Here is a 17362-nt window from a genome sequence, read left to right on the forward strand (position 1 = left end):
TTTATTTTTTATTTTTTTACCATGCTTTGTTATTTTATCTTTTCTTTATTTAAAATTAAATTACATTAAAACTCATAAAATTTATGGGTTTCTTTTGGAAATTTTTTAACTTTTTTTTTAAAAAAATATTGCTTAAGTAGAGTTTGCTAATTTAATGAACAAATTGCGGTTAACTAGTTTTTTTTCTTCATTTTAAAGAAAGATTGGATAAATTTAAGTTCGATATCCGAATTTTTCGGTACTTCATTAAAAAAAGTCACAGATGATTTTTTATTTTATTCTCGTCCGTTATTTTTCAATTTTAAATATTTAGAAATAGACTAAACTGGACTAGGATTGATATTCAGTTCTTTATAATATTAAATAAATGTATTTTTATGTTTTTAATTTGAAGATTAATTAAATGCTCATAAATTCCACTTGGTATTTTTTTTTTCATATTTACAGCCCTAATTCTTTTGAACAAGTGAAGAGACGAGGGTACATCTGTCATGTTAAGAAGGCAAACTTTGGTGGAAGCAATGGCAAATAATCAAAACCACACCACCAGAGTCTTGAAAATTCTTTTCGTTTCAATAATTACTTCATCATGAAACGAATGGGAAAATTGGGTTCCTGAAATCAAACCCTTTTTTTAATTTTTTTTTTTTTTTTTCGTTTTTTGGCAGAAATTTTACTCTTTCCAACTCATGCCCCTCTCGACCAACCCTAAATAGGCGCATTTCCTACATAACCCACCTCTCAGCAACAGTCTTGGAGGACTCTTGGTTGTATCCTTGTCTCTCCTCTTCTTTTCTCCTCTCTGTATCGACTGAATAACAATGAACATGGAAAAGATCTCCCTTTGCTAACAAAAGCATCCTTTTGGATTTGGATTTTGTTTTTGATACCTCCTGGCTCTGCTTGTCGTCTGCAATGGCTCCCAGCTTTGAGTGCGTAGCCTCAAGCCTCCTATGCCCGGAGGACAACAACAGCATCATGGGTTTTGATGATGATGTTGGTGTTGTCGATGGGATAGAGAATACTGATAGTAGCAACAATCACAAAGAGAGTTTTTTGGGGGATTTCTTGATGGGTCTGCCATTACAGAGTGATGAGTGTCTGAGAGTCATGGTGGAGAGAGAATGTGAGCATTTGCCCAGGGAAGACTATCTGGAGCGATTGCAGAGAGGACAGTTGGATTTTTCTCTGAGAAGAGACGCTGTAAATTGGATTGGAAAGGTGGGTGGTAGCGCATCATTTTTGGGTCGCTTTTTCCCGTCTTCGTTTTTGCCTCCATTGTTGTCTTCCACTTGTTGATTGAGTGGTCAATGAATGGGGTGCGTTTTCTTTTTTTCTTTTATCCGTTTGCCTATTAATTTTTTCGTTTTGCGACTATTGGGTTATCAGAAACCCATTTGGGTATTCATTTTACCGACTGTGCTATTGATATTTTGTTAGTTGTTGATTGCCATTTTTTTTTATTTAATATCGGGAGTGTCATTTCAAGATGAGTTTGAAGTTCTCTTGAATTGGATTTCGGCTGTGCCTTCGCGTCTATTCGATCCTATTTGATTATTCAACGGGTCGGAATCCTCATTTCTCAGTTCATTTTTGTTTCTCTGCGTCCCTGCGTTTTCTGTGGTTTGAAAGATTTTGCATTTCTGTTAAACAGGTTCATGCCTATTACAGTTTTGGACCCCTCAGCGCATACTTATCCATAAATTATTTGGATAGATTTCTTTCGACATACGAACTCCCTGTAAGTTGATGAATCAGACCCCAAGTCTTTCTTTTCCTCGGAAATTTTCTTTTCTGAAGCAGATTTTATCGGCGTTATGAAGGATTCTCCTGGATTCATTCTTAGTTACCTTTTTTTCATTCTTTCTACTTCTCCATTTGCAGCAAGGTAAATCTTGGATGATGCAGCTATTATCCGTGGCCTGCTTATCTCTAGCAGCCAAGATGGAGGAAACAGTAGTCCCGCTTATCCTAGACTTACAGGTGAAGAAAACTAAATTGAATGAAACTAAATGCAGAACCATCTGAAACGCCTCTTGAACAGTTCTGATTGCTTAATTTACTTGGAACCTTTTTCTGGGTTATTTAAAATACCATTACCTGACCGCTCAATGATGCCCCCATCATTCAGGTCGGGGAATCAAAATATGTGTTTGAAGCAAGGACCATACAGAGAATGGAGCTTCTTGTCTTAAGCACTCTGAAGTGGAGAATGCGAGCAATTACTCCTTTTTCATTCCTAGATTGCTTTCTTCGGAAACTAAATGACGGTAACACGCCACCAAGGGGTTCAATCTCTCGATCCGTGGAGCTCGTGCAAAACACAATCAGAGGTTCGTCTATCGTTTTCTGCTCGCAAATACGCAAGTGTAAATCAAATTCCTTTCACTTTTATTCAGTGGCGCTGAAACTGTGGACGGACATTGACATTGCAAAACTTATAATTAGATTGATAAAAAGTGACATGTTTGCACTCTATGGGAAACTGCGTGCAGGTATCGAATTCATGGGGTTTAGACCTTCTGAGATAGCTTCCGCAGTGGCAATATCTGTATCAGCAGAAACTGAAACAGTGGATTTCGAGAAGGCTGTATCTTGTTTCATCCATGTACAGAAGGTACGATGATGCACCCCAGAAAGAAAATTATGCTTTTCGTTTCTGGATCACCTTTAATACTTTTGGCTTTGATCAAATACACTGAACTGCTCATAGAATTTAAACTTTAAACGTTTCTGGTCCATCAACAGAAAGCTAATTTGGTAAAAAATTGACTCTGGTTTTAGCTCTACTGTGAATTTTATCAACTAGTGCTCTGCTTATGAACCGCAGGAGAGAGTTCAGAGGTGCTACGAGGTGCTTCAAGACTCGGGATTGATAAGCAGGCCAGAGAAAGTTGTTACTGGCTCCATTGCATCTGTTCCTCAGAGCCCAGTGGGGGTTTTGGATGCTGCGTGCTTTAGCTATAAAAGTGGTGAAATAACAGTTGGGTCATGTGCAAATTCTCACACAACTCCACCTCCTAAGAGGAGGAAATTAAATAGATATTCTGAGAGGGAGATGAAGTCATGATCTCCTTTGCTGAAGGGTGGTTCTCTCACACGAGTCAAGTTTGGTTGGTTGAATGGGAGTTTTGGTGTGGCCAGCAGAGAGAAATAGCAGAGAGGCTGAAGCTTCAAAACCTGAAAAAATAAATTACAATCGAGGGGAGGAATCATCACTTCATCAGCCCATGCTTTGAACATGAATGCAACGGCCACTGGCTAGTATTTATCAGAATTCTTCCTTGTGGTGGTACTTGGTAGTCATCGAGGAGAAAAGAAGAGGGAAACATCCTGGATTGACATCACAAAACAGATGAACATAAACAAGGAGGAGCAGGAACATAAACAGTGGATACCAGAGAGGACTATTCTTTTTCTTCTTTTTTGGATTATATTTCTTGTGAAAAATTAGAAAAAAAAAATCACCTTGAAAAAAAAAGGCAGTGGGTTTTCATTTTTTTAAAAAGAATTTTTTTCTTATTATTGGTTATAATATTAAATGGGATAACCTTTCTGTATTTCTGGGAGTGTCACCTCTGTTTGACTGTGTGTCTGGTTAGAATTTGGGGTCTGCTGCCTCCGTGATTAAAGAAAGGCTTGAGTCAGAAGAAATCTTGGGAATGCAGCATAAAAACTCTGCAGGGAAGAGAATCTGCATATATTTATAGGTATTTGGAGGTGGGGGTCCACTTAGAAGTTTCAGTTGCCCTTTAAGGAGAGAATGGCCGAACTGTTCTCCCTTTGTCTTCTCTTCCTTTTTTATAGATATCCCATACAGTTGTTTCTGGTTCTAACCCATTTACCCTTTTATAATTACTTCCTCTCTCAGCTAAATAACAAAGATTACTAGTAATCTATTCAAAGAAGAACTATATATGTTAACCATTTATAGAACCATCCTATCAGATGATTCACAATTCCTTGTGGTACTTCCCTTGTGCAAGATCCGAACCATAGGATAGCTAGCTTGCACAGCCAAGAATCTATACGGATTGTATATAATAATTTCAAACTAGATCGAGCAAGTCCTCTATATTCTCTTCTCAGAATACTAAGTTAATAATATGTTTCCCCAGTCAGGTCGAAATTAAAGAACTAAGTGTAAGCTATAGACCGAAGCAGGGTTGTATTTGCTCGACGCTAAGAGTAGAGAGGAGTACACAATGCCGATCTGTATCGTGCTGAGAGGTGGACCATATGGCAATCAATGTGAAGTTTTCCTTCTGGACTGTTGCTCATAAATACTGGTAACGAACAGGAGAGACAAGACACGGACCTGCGGGCCAAGATTTTTCAAGCTTCAACATTCATCATCAGATGTGGCCCCTGTCTACGTTAACACAAAGGGACCATTAGAGATGTGACCCTACGATTCAGAATACGAAACATCTATATTTGATATGTATATCAGCCTGAATTGCTGGCCAACCTCGCAGGAAATTCCAAAAGCTTTCATGACTGTTCAGAAGTGAGCTCTCACAGGACGAGCTTCCCTTTAGGTGGGTAACCACTCGGCAGATGGAACGGCAAAGAGATGGGTCCCTTCCATCATTTCTTGCATGTAAAAGCTCCCTAGAAGCTGTGGCCTAGGAGGAGGAGGCCATGGAAGGCTGCAAACAGCTACAATTGCCGTTCGGTTACGGACTTCAGCAAACTGATGAAAACCACATTGCAAGTATTAAATGGGTGGAGGAGGATCCAATGCTGGCTCTGATGTCTCCAAAACATGTAGCAGTAGCACTTCCTTCGTAAATCGCCGGGAGCATTTACAAATTACAAAAAATGGCACCTGCTTCAATATGAAAGAGTTTTGTTCCTAAGCATGTGCGATGGATTAAACGGAGACGCTAATACAAAAAAATGCACTCACAATATGGAGATTAGGGTATCTTAATGCTCCATATTCCTTTTGAGCAGAGTGATCAGAGGCATTAATGAGGGGGCAGAGACGAGGGAGAGATGAGCCAAGCCAGAGAAGACAAAACCCTTGAACCTCTAAAATGCCCATACACTAGTCTCTCACAACTAATTACTCCAGATTGCACTTTCGAAGCTCAAAGGTGATAGTTATTGGAGGGCTCACCCTTTGACGGATAGATGTTCCCCACTTGCTCCTGCTCTATTTCGCCTGCCAGAGCTGCTTGGGTAGGTGGAATGTTTACTACCTCCACTGTCTCCGATCGTAATTCTGTTTATCTTCCAAGTAGAGCAGATTCAGAATTGGAAAAAATAAAATAAAAAATCCTGAAAAGGGTGGTTACAGTGAACTTCAGGTCTGCGGAATTACAAAATGAAATAATTGAAAAAGAACACTTGAAAATCGAGAGTCGTTGAATCAACTAAATGTATCTGGGTATCCATTGTTCAATGTTCAAAGTGATCATCTCCTCAATCTGGGTTAAATTGTCTGGTAAGCAAGTATGACTGCACAGAAACCAAGGAGTTGGGGAGTGAATGAGGGAGATGGAGGGGGCGTTACCGATGGTTAAAGTGGAAGACAGTGGCAGAACTGATTCACTTGTCCATTTCTTTGGACAGAAGGGAAGAAGGAAAGTAACGCATTATATAGTTATCTGAAATGACAGGTAAAAAAAAAATTGAGGTGAACTTTTTTTTTTATTTTATCTCAGTCACCACGTGAAGATCCAAATGATCAAGGTGGCGAGGGTTTTTGGGTGGTCTGGTCGCTTCACAGTCTTATTCATGGATCTCCAGTCTAAAACGTACTCTTGTTATCGGTAGGTTGGAAAGGATTCAAGGCTGAGATCATCTCTCCTTCGTCCTGAGCAGTTCTTTGAGGTAAAAAGCATAGGAGATATTAATTGAAAATCCAAATCGATCGAAGAGAGATCTCTCTTTCTGCAACCAGATGCTTTACAGACGAGAAGAAATGACTGAAGCTGGAAGGAGCAGCAGATTACTCAGACCAGGTATACCACAACTTCTTTTACAGTGGCCAATATGAAATCACTTTTTTGAGTGCTGTCACAGCTCATGGTTATTGCGCGAATTCACCTCTTTTCAGGTCTAATCTGCTGGATTCTTGACCCTTGTCTGGTTCTCACAGCGGTGAGCATTAATATCGATCAAATTCAAAATCTACACTTGAGCATCTCTGCTACCGTCCTCAAATACTATCTGCATGGACAGTGGAACGTAGATATGTAGCTCTGAATAGGGAAACTGAGTTGAATCCTCATAAACCCAAGGGACAGCCTTTGTTTTCGTCTCAGCAAATAGTTTTTTCCCATCAAGGGAACGACCACGGAGAATTTATTGGCGAATTCAGGAGTTTGCCATCTCCAGTAACTTAAAATGAGATTTCTGAAAGCATCGAATAGCCAAATCTGTAGCTGCTACATTTTACTCTTTTCCTTTTTGCAGAATTTTGGGGAATTTGAGTTACTGGCAAGGCAAGCTGGATTGATTTGGCAATCTCTTTTATTTTAAGGATGACATGTTGTGCATTGCAAATTGAGTTACACAACAATCTTTACATCATGCACTCAAGAACAAAATCTCTTTTGCTTAAATGTTTGAGAAAATTAGGGGCAAGCAAAATTGTTTATAGTGTTAATGTTAGAAGTTTTTAAAAATAAAAACATACGAGCGTCTATAAGAGGTATACAAGTGTGTGTATAGCTTGCTTGTGAGATATGTTTAAGGTTGTAGGATTAAGACATGTTTTCTTTTGGTTCAATTTCCTTTTAGTCCCACGTTGTTAAAAGCAATAGGGACTTCCTGACTTAAATATAAATACCCACAAATCTTCTGAGGTCACGTGAAACTCTAACACGATCGTGTGGGGCTCCGTTGCTCGCACATGTGCATGGTTTCGTATGTGTGTGGTCTATCACACATGTGTTTAAGAGAAAAAATTTGTTCTTTGTGTTCTTGAAATAAATAGAGGAATATCCTTCATTCAAGAAGAGGCCCTACCAAGGAGATGAATCTCTTTCAATGATGAGAAAATTCTCAATAGATGAGAGAAACAAATGGAATAACAGTTAATAACTCTACATTTGTTCTATGTAGTTGTGTTGTGAGTGCCCCACCAGTTAGTAGCCCAAATACTAGCAAGATCATGAGTTAAAACACAAATACGAGAAAGATGAGGGCAGCGGATCTGAAGTTAGTAAAATTTGATAGAATTAAAGAAGACTAACTTCATCAAGAAGAAAGTCTAGAAATTCTTTGTAAGCCTAAATAGAAAATTCAGAAGGAATAGAAAAAGAGAGCATGTTATGTTTGTGGTCGGAAAATCGGTCACTTTGTTAAACAGTGTTGATAGGAAAAATAAAGGGCAAAGGTGAAAGTAAACAGGATAATCGGAATTAACATGACTGGAACCGATATCAGGTTAGTAACAATTAACTTAGAAATAAATATGACATTTAATCCAACCAATTAGTGCATTGACACTGAATTCCCTTCTAGAAGGTCAAAGGGAGAAATGAAACAAAGGGCAATTCCAGTGTTTGCTCTAGTGATAGGTGAAGGAGAAGTGGAGTTGAAATTCATATCTGGGAACATTCTCACTCTTCACAATGTGCAGTACATGTCAAACTAACCAAAGAATCTTGTTATCGATTTCCTTCTTAGTCAGTTAGGCTACAGATTAGTGTTACACCAGATGTCTCATGGATTTCTATGATCATGTGCTATGTCAAGGCTGGGGACGCTGTTTCTGTTCAACAGTTGTTTGATGAGATGCCAGAGAGAGATGTGGTTTCATGGAATACCATGATTAATGCCTACTTTCATGAAGGGCAGCTTGACAAAGCTGTGTCCCTTTTTAATGAAATGTGGACTGTTTCTTGCTGCTTAATATGCATGTGGACTGGGAAGATGCAAAAGAAGAAGGAAGATGGTTACGTGTAGACTACAAACCCATTTGCAGCCGGGCCTCATACACAAGATGGATCTTTAGTTAGATTATGGACTGACATTTGGCTGGGCCAGATCGATAGAGTTTCCAAGATTGTTCAGGCTGTCTATGAACCAAACGCATTTCTTTAGCTGCCTCCAGAGCTCAAAATCCTTTAGGCCCAGCTTGGAATCTCAAACTTATACTTGTTAAGACGGTAACATCAAAATTGAAAGTTGCCAACCATCTCTGAACCAACCATTCCCTTACTCGCATATCAGGTACTTTCAAAAGTCCAATTACCTTTATTGTGGACTCACATTCACATCTCGGAGAAGACGAAGATGAAGACAAAATAATTCAACAAGACGGCTGGATGCAAATGTGAGATAAGGAAGTAAAAAATCAAATTCCCTGAAGCCCCCGAGGGCTACCTTAGATGCTAAGATCCTAACGGCCATGCGACACTAGCATCGTCGCAAAGCCCATAGGTAAGGTCTTGGGAATCTAGGTCTTGATAAAAGTATATTTTTAACCTAGGTCGTGGGAAACGTACGTAAAGTCGGTACACTGAACATAAACAAAGCAAATCAAAGTCTCGAACAAAGCAAGTACAGACAACAGAGATACAACACGCAACAGACACGGACCTACTACAAACGCCACAGAGAGATCCAGAAAGTGGAGGGCCGGCCCGGATTTTAAGAGTCAACTCACCATTGTCCAGCCAGCCAGCCAGCCAGCTCAGGGCAGCACATCCTACTTAAAACTCGTTTCTTTATCCATCCGGATTCCCGATCTTTAGCCGAATTGCTTTCAGGTTTCAATAACACCTTTTCAGGAGAACAACCAAAAAGGCGGGCCTTCCCCTTCATTTCTCCTTTTCCGACCCACCCAACGCGCGTGCACAACCGCTTCTCTCTTTTTCCTCCATAGTAGTCTAAAATAATTGCAGTCAACCACCGCATACATGTTTCCCCCCTCCCCCGTCCTCTTTTTCTTTCTCCTCTCAGAATCATTCGTCCTCCTTCCTTTTATTTAGGCATCATAGGCTACTAAACGATGCCACCCCCCACCACAGCCACGCCATAGAAAGTGGGGAAATAACTTTAGACTATCACTACTAATCAATATCGATAGAGTGAAATACCTTTTATCCTATAGACTCCCACGCGTAGATTAACTGTAGAGGAGAGCAGTACCAAGCCCAAGAGCTTTCGCTTTCAACTTTAGAGCTCCGAGATATCGAATTGCATCGTCAAGAACGACTGCTGCATCCTTCCTCTTGCTCTTCCCGCTTGGAATTATACTCCTCAGAACACCTACTGTTTCCTTTATCCTCTCCCTTCTCACACGCTTGCTACACGTCTCGCCTCCCCACGGTCCCTTGATACAGCTCGACTCTGCATCATCTTCTGCGAGCCACATGCCATTCTGGAGCTTCCCTGAACTAGCTGTATCCATGAGGGCCTCAGCCATGTCGTCGTGAGTTTCATTGAGCCGCCTTTTTTTAGTTGGAGTAGAAGTACCAACTTCATCCCTGTCATGAATGACTTTCTTCTGGTGGTATTCAGATATATCCAAAGGGGAATGACCAGTACTAGCTTCTTCTTCCTCCTCTTCGTTCTCATCATCAGAGTACAATAAGGCATCCAGTTCTGCAGTGTCTTCACGCATGTCACTTTTTTCTTTTTCCTGGGCAGAGATATCCGTTTCTTCCAAGCCACACCAGCCAAATTTCTCATCAGAGTTAAGGATGACAGGGTTCTCCTTCTTTACCAAAGAAGGTTCGATCCCAAAATCCTTCCTTTGCAATGAATATGCGTCTGCAGGAGGGCATACTGCGCTGAAGATCAAGCTAGTCCTGTTTCCAGTTTGATCGAATACAAAAAATCCCTTGTTAACATTTGCCACTCCTGCATAAGCAGTCTGAGTGTGTGGAGATCCACTAAACAATTCATGAATTGATTTCTTAGCTGGAGTGCATGTCTGGGGGGAGTAATCGCAATACCACTGTCGCAATTCATTCTCACCCACCAACTTTGGTAAAGCTAGTTCAGCAAGAGAAACATGAGGGCTTGCAAAGGCAGGGAATGCCATCAAATGACCATCTTCAGGTCCCAGATCAGGCGGAATGCTCGTGCACTTCACGTTTGCTGATTGCCACGGAGAATGCTGCTGACAACTCCAAGACTCACAGTCTTTCCCCATACAAAAACTTGTCAAAACTATTGGAACAGAAACCTGGAAATTGATAAGTCCAGAATATCAATCAGTGATTAGTCAATAATGCCCCATTAACCTCAAGAAACAAATTCAAATAAAATTTGATAAAAGGAAGAACATACCAGATGAAGTATTTATCAGTTTCTAACAAGTTATTGCGGTGGATATATCTTCTTCCTGACTTCAAAAAACAGCAGCTTAAAACACCAAACAACTAGACAACGGCACAGTCTACGTAACAGGTTTAAGCAAATGTCGGAAGTACTCAGCCTGCAGAGAAGCATATGTACGCATTAAAATCAATGATAAAATAAAAGATAACATTATGGTTAAAAGGGCTTCTACAATGGAGGAAATGTAAACCTGGCAATCTTGCAATGGTTGAAAGCATGCTATGACTCTCACTATAATGGTAGCACTCCCAGCAATCCCATTTTCATGTTTCAAGGCCCGGAATCTCGTTTGGCTGGCAGCTTGGCACACCATTACTTCGTCACACCTTAATCAACACCCTTAACAACTGCCTAATTAGGGAGAACAACGAAAATTTAAAGAAAGGAAGTGGACCAATCCTTGAACTACAGGCAGAACAGCTCGGAAAAGGGAAGGGACAAGCCAACGCCCACAACTCTAGAGACACTTACAGAAAAGTCAGGCAACTATATAGGAAGACACACAGGAGTAGTTCACACCACAAAAGCTGGGCTGAATAGTTCAAAGAGACAACCAAGATTGAGCAGATAAACAAATCCAACGAGAAAAAGCAAAACAGTAACCCGAAGAATAGATCTGTTTTCGTATTTTCAGCTAATCCTGAGCAAGAAGCACGGGAAGACAACAAAGAACTTTGTTGCCATCAGTTGAGCAAACACAAAGGAGGTTATCCTAGTGTCACTAACAGAAGACAATGCCTACAGAATCACCCTGCAGTACAGGTTCAAAGAAACAACTTTCCTAAATACATCAAAAGACAAGCTCAACCACCGCATACTGAATAGGGGCTCCAAATCCAACTTCCTTTCCAAATTAGATGTCCCTGCACGAAAATCAAGGTCAATACTGTGCAGCTAAATATAAATAGATTCACCGAGATAATCGACAAAACACCAGTATGGATTCCGGACGAATAAAGAACACCAAACCCTCTCATAGGTAACGGCTTAGCAGTAACAGCAGCTAAAGATTTTCAAAACCCTAAAAATGATATCCTACAAAAAAATATCACAAGGAAGGTGAACTAGAAACTTTTCGACAAACCAGAACAATAAATGAAATTTCCCATTCTAAAGATAACCGCTAAAATTTCAAACCAAGAGTAGACAAATAAGAACCTCTAAAGAACATTCCCGCAGAAATTAATAGAAAAACATGAAACTAGCAATTTTTCTTCTTTCAAAATAAATGGAATTTGATGAAGGAGGAATAAAAAAGACAAGAAAACAACGTCAAAAAAAAATCAAGTGTTCTTGGTTTTCAGAAGAAAAAGGAAAGAGAAGAAGCAGAAAAAAAGATAGGGTAAAAGGGTAAAGAACAAATAACAAAAGCTGAGTAAACCTAAATCGTAACCTAAAGGCTTAAAAAAAGATGCGAAGCGAGTCGAAAAAAAATAGGAGCTTGCCGAAGCTCCCTCAAGAATAGTGGTATTAGTACCGGACTCAACATCAAACCATAACAAACGGGAAGGCTGAGTCCAATTCCTGTTCATTACAACTTACAAAACCCTAAGGAAGTCCTAAAAAATAATTATCCACAGTAAAAGCGAAAGATCTGGGCAGAAAAATGCAAAAGAGAATCATCCTTGTAATCTCTATACAGAAAAGAAAAATGAACAGTAGAACGCAGCAAATTCCGAAGTACAAAGATTACAAAGAAAAATCGAACAGAAAACCGGATGCAGACGCTCAGAAACACAAACATACATCGCAGAAGGAGACAAGTAAAAAAAGGAAAATCAAACAAACATCAAGATCTTGAGACTCACAGAGATAAACCAAGCCAAAAAATCAATTTCCAGTACAGAAAACCTCCGATCCCGTCACCACAAGCCGATCCGAAGAAGAAAAACAGTAGGGTTCAGCGATCAAATCAAACAGCAGAAGGAACTCAACAGGGAAACAGGAAACGCAAAGAGAGCATCACTCGAAGAAAAAAGGGCCGAGACGACTGGAGCGTTTATAGAAAATTAAATGACGGTAGTACCCTCGATCAGGGAGCATTAACGAATAAACAAAGAAGTGAGGGGAACTTTATTTAAAATCGAGAAAAAAAAAAAACGGAAAACAGAGGCGAGGAATGGTTTAATGATGACCCTTATCTGGTCTAAAAAAACAGTAGACCGGAGTGTTGGGTTCGAACCATGGGTTAAATTTGGCACTTTGGCCTCCACGAATCTTCCCGTAAGGGTATACAATCATACAATCAATATCTCCCCTTGTCTTTCCGGATTTACCCCTAATTGTATCCTTGATTTACGGATGGGTAACATTTGCAGGGTCCAAGAACGTTTTTTATAGTTCCTCAATCTCTAGGCTTCTCATGTTGGGGCTTCTCAAGGCAGGCCTTTTGCTTTGCAATAGTTTTAAGCGTAGCTTCAATATTATATGTCCCTGAAAGCAAAAGGAGTTCAATGCAGAGTTGAGTAGTGGCAAAATGACACACCCCTAAAGAGAATATACAAATACTATAGTAAGAGAAGGAAGATAAGGCCATGATTCCATAACCTGGAGAATCTCCATTGCAGACGGATAGGAAGATTTGCTGCCAATAATTTATAGGTTTTTCTTATTGTCAATGAAAATAATATTGTTAGTGTCATGCCCTCTTGTTTAGAGTGGAGGGGACAGGAGACACATTCAATCAACTCCTCCCCCTCTCCTCTTATTTAGAAGTTATGTTTTGGTGGCACTAACTCCCCTCTAGAACATAGTTTAGTTGTAAAGAAGCCTCAATGCTTTTGGTTTATTGTTAATAAATTTTACCTTTTTCTCATAACTATTTTTAATAAGCTAACGCGTTCAACACTTCACCGGATATCGCCTGATCCAATGAACCACACCATTCGAGCTTGACTTGCAAAAAACTCGGTTCAGTTTAGTTTTCACTTGAGTTAGGTTTATTAGCTCGCGAGATGACTTGTTAATATAGATTTTTTTACGAAAATACTATTTGCTCTAATTGTTCTCGTCAACTCCCTATTAAGTTGATTGATAATTTCCTCATACCTCAAAGATGATCGATCGTTTGACACTTTTGGGTATTTGAATATCTAATGTTATTATTTGTCAATGGAATAAATATTATTAACAGAGGTACTTGCTTGTTGTTTTAGGTTTATTAAATTGGTTATTATACATTAGTATATATTCCATTGCAAAATCTTAAACAACTTTGAGATAATTTGTAGTTAAATAGTACTAAATTTTAAATATAAGTTAGAATCCGTGCCACCCTAATGGAGAGGGTTGAGCCGCGTTTATCGTGTAACACAGGGTCAAGCTTTCAAACCTCATTAAACTAATTTTTTATTTCGTTTATGGACATCTTTGTGCAATAATGGAGAACGTAGCTCTTCCTGGGTGTTTTTCCTTTTTAGTGGTTGGTGAAGATGATTAATGCAATCCCGGGAACGGAGATGACACATGTAAGACGGGTAGAGGGCAATTATATGAGCAATGAACAAATTCGAGTGGACCCACCATTGTCACCACCGTGACTGGTGGGCCAGCGTGGGAGATGAAACCCGGGAGAAAAGCATGGAGCCATTTGCTTGTGGATTCTCCAACAAAAACCTCCACGCTTGGAGGCCCTCCACCGTGCCTCCATTAGAATACAGCATGCGATCCCCCTCAAATAACCCAAAGTTTAATAAAAATATATAAAAAATTATATAAAGGTAAAAGCAAGGAATCCATATCCATTTCTACGTTTTAATACTTTTATATCATATCCCCACCCATACACACACACACACACGTTCGAGAGGTGGAAGCACACGCGATCCATGGTGCCCGGGAAGAGTGCGAGTTTGGTGTGAGGATGACGGTTGAAAAAGAGGAATGAAGAAAAGTCATAGAGCCTCTCATGCTTCCATGTTTAGGCCGACGGCCAACCCGTTAAGAATGATGAGCATCATGCTAACCCAGTTGTCGCACGATTTATTTACTTCGGTAACAAGTTACCTTAACCATCATACACGCTTTGTAAAATTTGACTTTTTTTTGTGACATTTGGATGTCATATCACATATGTTCTAATATTAAATTATGTTTACGCTACAAATCCGAGATTAAGTCACTCAAGGCAAAGCCTGTGGTGTGACTTACTAGACGTTCTCTCCACCTTGACTAAGTCACTCTCTTTTGTGCGATTTTCCCGAGCATGAGAATCTCCTCGATCGGTTCAGGAGGCGGACGTAACATAGATTGATCCAATTCGCATCGTAAGAATAAAAGGTGGGGATGGGAATTAAAGAATTCGTCACAATAATTTCTGTTTCATCGGGGAACTCTCTTGTGTTCATGCGCAGATTGAGACCAGTCATTGAAATAAATGGCTCAACTTTTTTCTCGTCCCATCTCCACCCATCATCTTCTCTTAACCCACGCTTACCCATTTGGTGGGCCTCCCGTCAAAACAAATATCATTTCGCGTTTTCTCTTTTATGATTGCTTACATGTACGACAATCGCAGAGGTGTCTCAACACTGAACCCAGTCGGACCAAGATGCGCCGAAACGAACGAACCAGATCATTTTGACTAGGCCCCACTGGCTGGAAGTCCATAATTTCAGGGGGGATTTTGAGAAAGTAAGTGGGGCCGGAGGGGGGGAAGGGAAAGATTGTGAAAAGATTGAGAAGAGAGAGGAGTCGTGAACCGGCGAAAAGGACGTTCCTTTATCAAACATAAAGCGCGCGGGCGTGTTTCCCAGTCCGACTCCCGATGAAGTGCCGATAAAAAAGATTAACAAAATAAAAAAAAGGCCGTTTGCTTAGCCAAAATCTCACTTGCCTCCGAAAGCGTGTGACAAGTATGACGCGACCCACTCACACGAGTTGGCCACCGGGTAAGCAGTGTTAGCACGCCCTCCTTCCTCTGATTTGCAGCTTTTGCTTTTATATCTCCACATGCCCAACTCTGCTACTTAAACGCCCTCCACCGCCCTTTTGTTTTCCCCTCTGTAAAGACAACGAAGCTCGCGTCATGTCCCATTCCCTAACACGGACGATCCTGATTCCATCTGATTAACAGATAAACTATCTCTGTCATTTTGACAAATTCTTAGTTCTTTTCGTAAATTTATCGAAGTGGTGAGGAGAGCCGCCGGTGTTAGGGAATCTTCGGTTCCACTCCCGACCAAAAAATCTTACGCCAGTATATCCACTGACGGCTGGCTTATACGAAGGATAAAGCAAAAAAACACACCAGTCGCAGGTTCACGCGTTCCTCGCCCCTCGCAAATAACCACACCCTCTTCCCTCGTCAAATCAATCGTCACCGTCAGATCGCGTGAGACGCGCAGATTCGGCCACGTTTGCGCTTCTCTGGAGATCTCATTTGGTCTTCACAATCATGAGGGCTTTAAAATAATTTTAAATCATGATTAACGATCTCTTTGTCTTCCCCCTTCGCTCTCGGGCTCGGTCACGGTCGCGGACCCATCTACACGTGGCAATGGCAGCGCACGCGTAAGCGCGTAGACCGAAGCGAATCGGGATTTGCGGTCAAACAATAGTTAAATGGTGGAGTGCACGCGATGTCAGGGGAAGTACGTCGGAGAGGAAAATGTTACGGGAGCGAGAGGAGATAAAACGGCAAATAACAGAAGCTGCGGGGGTGAACCGCGTGATATGTCGTGGTACAGAAGGACCACGTGTGAGTTGGCAGCGGAAGCCGCCAAGGGTGTGCTTTTATTAGGGGCGGGACTACCACACTAGGGTGCGTTTTGGTCTTTCTCAAGTCTGAATTGTACGGTGGTCGATCAGACCTCAGAGACGACGACTCGTGAAACATGTTTCATGTTTTTACTACTCTACTTCTTCGGCTTTTGTGTTTTTTTTCCTCCATGGGACTGGTGGGCTGGCGAGGGGCCTACTACAACGTGTCTGTCCAGCTTGGCGTGCATAGGTGGCGAGTCCCATGAGTCTGGTTTGGAAAAATATAACCCCGATCCGAAATCCAACTGGTTTTTCGTCCTCACCCCATCGCCAAATCGTAGGGTACAACTCGAAACTGGAAACTGGAAACTGGACACTGGAAACTGAAACTGTTGGTTTTAAGATCGGGTTGGTTCGGTTACTTGTAAAACCGGATGTGATACCCAAACCCAGGTTATTCGGTTCGCGAGAATAAATTCCAAGAATAAGCGGGTGAGCTTAGAAAATATTCGTCGTCGTATAGAAAGGTGACATGCGTGGAAACCAGTCATTTGTTGGTCATGAGCTCGATAGTGCACCTTATGAGTTGGCCATTCCACTTGTCAAGTCTGTCACATTAGTCAATTCTTAGAATGACAAATGTCAGTTCAATCCATTTGATAGACACTCTTACTTTTGTTCTCTCCAGAATTCATGTCCTCACGAAGTTGATTCAAGCATAGCTGACTTGACTTCATGAACCGTTAAAGCATTTCGTCAAGTGGAGAGGAAATAGCAAAATAAAATAAAATGAAATAATATTTTTATCTTATTTCAATACACATGTAAGCATTAAAAATTAGAAAATAAACCTCTTTTCACTTATTTGCATGAACATAAAAAAATATAAAAGAAAATAAATAAATAATAATATCTTTAATAAGTTTAAAAATCAAATTAAAAACGAAGAGATTCTCATTTAGATATTGATTGACGATCAAGATAAAACCAATGGAACCAATCCACCACCAAAACCAAAGTGGCAAATGAGTAACACAATGTGCCAAGAGGGACTCCACATAGGATATAATGATCCACATCATATTACACTTGTCAAAATTTCATGAAGACTTGGTCTTTCTATGTGTCAATATCCATTGGGGTGAGGATTTGGTTTTACCACGCGTCAAGATCTTGTGAGATGGGATTTTTTTTTTTTTTTTTTGCCATGCGTCTCTCACCCCTCTTTAAACGGACGTCACTTTGTTTTTTTGTTTTTTGTTTTCCAGTTGTACCTTTTTAAATATGGCTCTGTCATTTCGCAGTCAGCATCTAGGCTCGTGCACGCTTTCCTAATACTTGCTGCACGTAGCGC

The 17362-nt window shown here is 40.5% G+C and overlaps 2 protein-coding genes across 2 annotated transcripts; one reads left to right on the forward strand and one right to left on the reverse strand.

Moving 5' to 3' along the window:
* The first annotated feature begins 764 nt into the window (after positions 1-764).
* LOC137941550 (cyclin-D3-1-like) lies at positions 765-3554 on the forward strand. Its single transcript, XM_068787008.1, has 6 exons — positions 765-1221; positions 1655-1741; positions 1885-1983; positions 2132-2333; positions 2496-2617; positions 2831-3554. Exons 1-6 carry the CDS (start codon positions 916-918, stop codon positions 3068-3070), a joined length of 1056 nt encoding a protein of 351 aa, XP_068643109.1. The 5' UTR covers positions 765-915; the 3' UTR covers positions 3071-3554.
* A 4740-nt stretch (positions 3555-8294) lies between these two features.
* LOC137941092 (transcription factor bHLH143-like) lies at positions 8295-12263 on the reverse strand. The gene is made up of 4 exons (XM_068786345.1): positions 12117-12263; positions 10499-11171; positions 10258-10405; positions 8295-10153 (listed from the first exon to the last, which is right to left on the reverse strand). The coding sequence occupies exon 4, from the start codon at positions 10118-10120 to the stop codon at positions 9089-9091; it is 1032 nt and encodes a 343-aa protein (XP_068642446.1). The 5' UTR covers positions 10121-10153; positions 10258-10405; positions 10499-11171; positions 12117-12263; the 3' UTR covers positions 8295-9088.
* Positions 12264-17362: the final 5099 nt, after the last annotated feature.

This window comes from Aristolochia californica, unplaced genomic scaffold, assembly GCF_029961685.1.
Source record: "Aristolochia californica isolate CCGP_79_NKW_82.1479 unplaced genomic scaffold, dmAriCali1.0.hap1 SCAF_9, whole genome shotgun sequence".
In the NCBI taxonomy this organism is placed as follows: domain Eukaryota; kingdom Viridiplantae; phylum Streptophyta; class Magnoliopsida; order Piperales; family Aristolochiaceae; genus Aristolochia; species Aristolochia californica.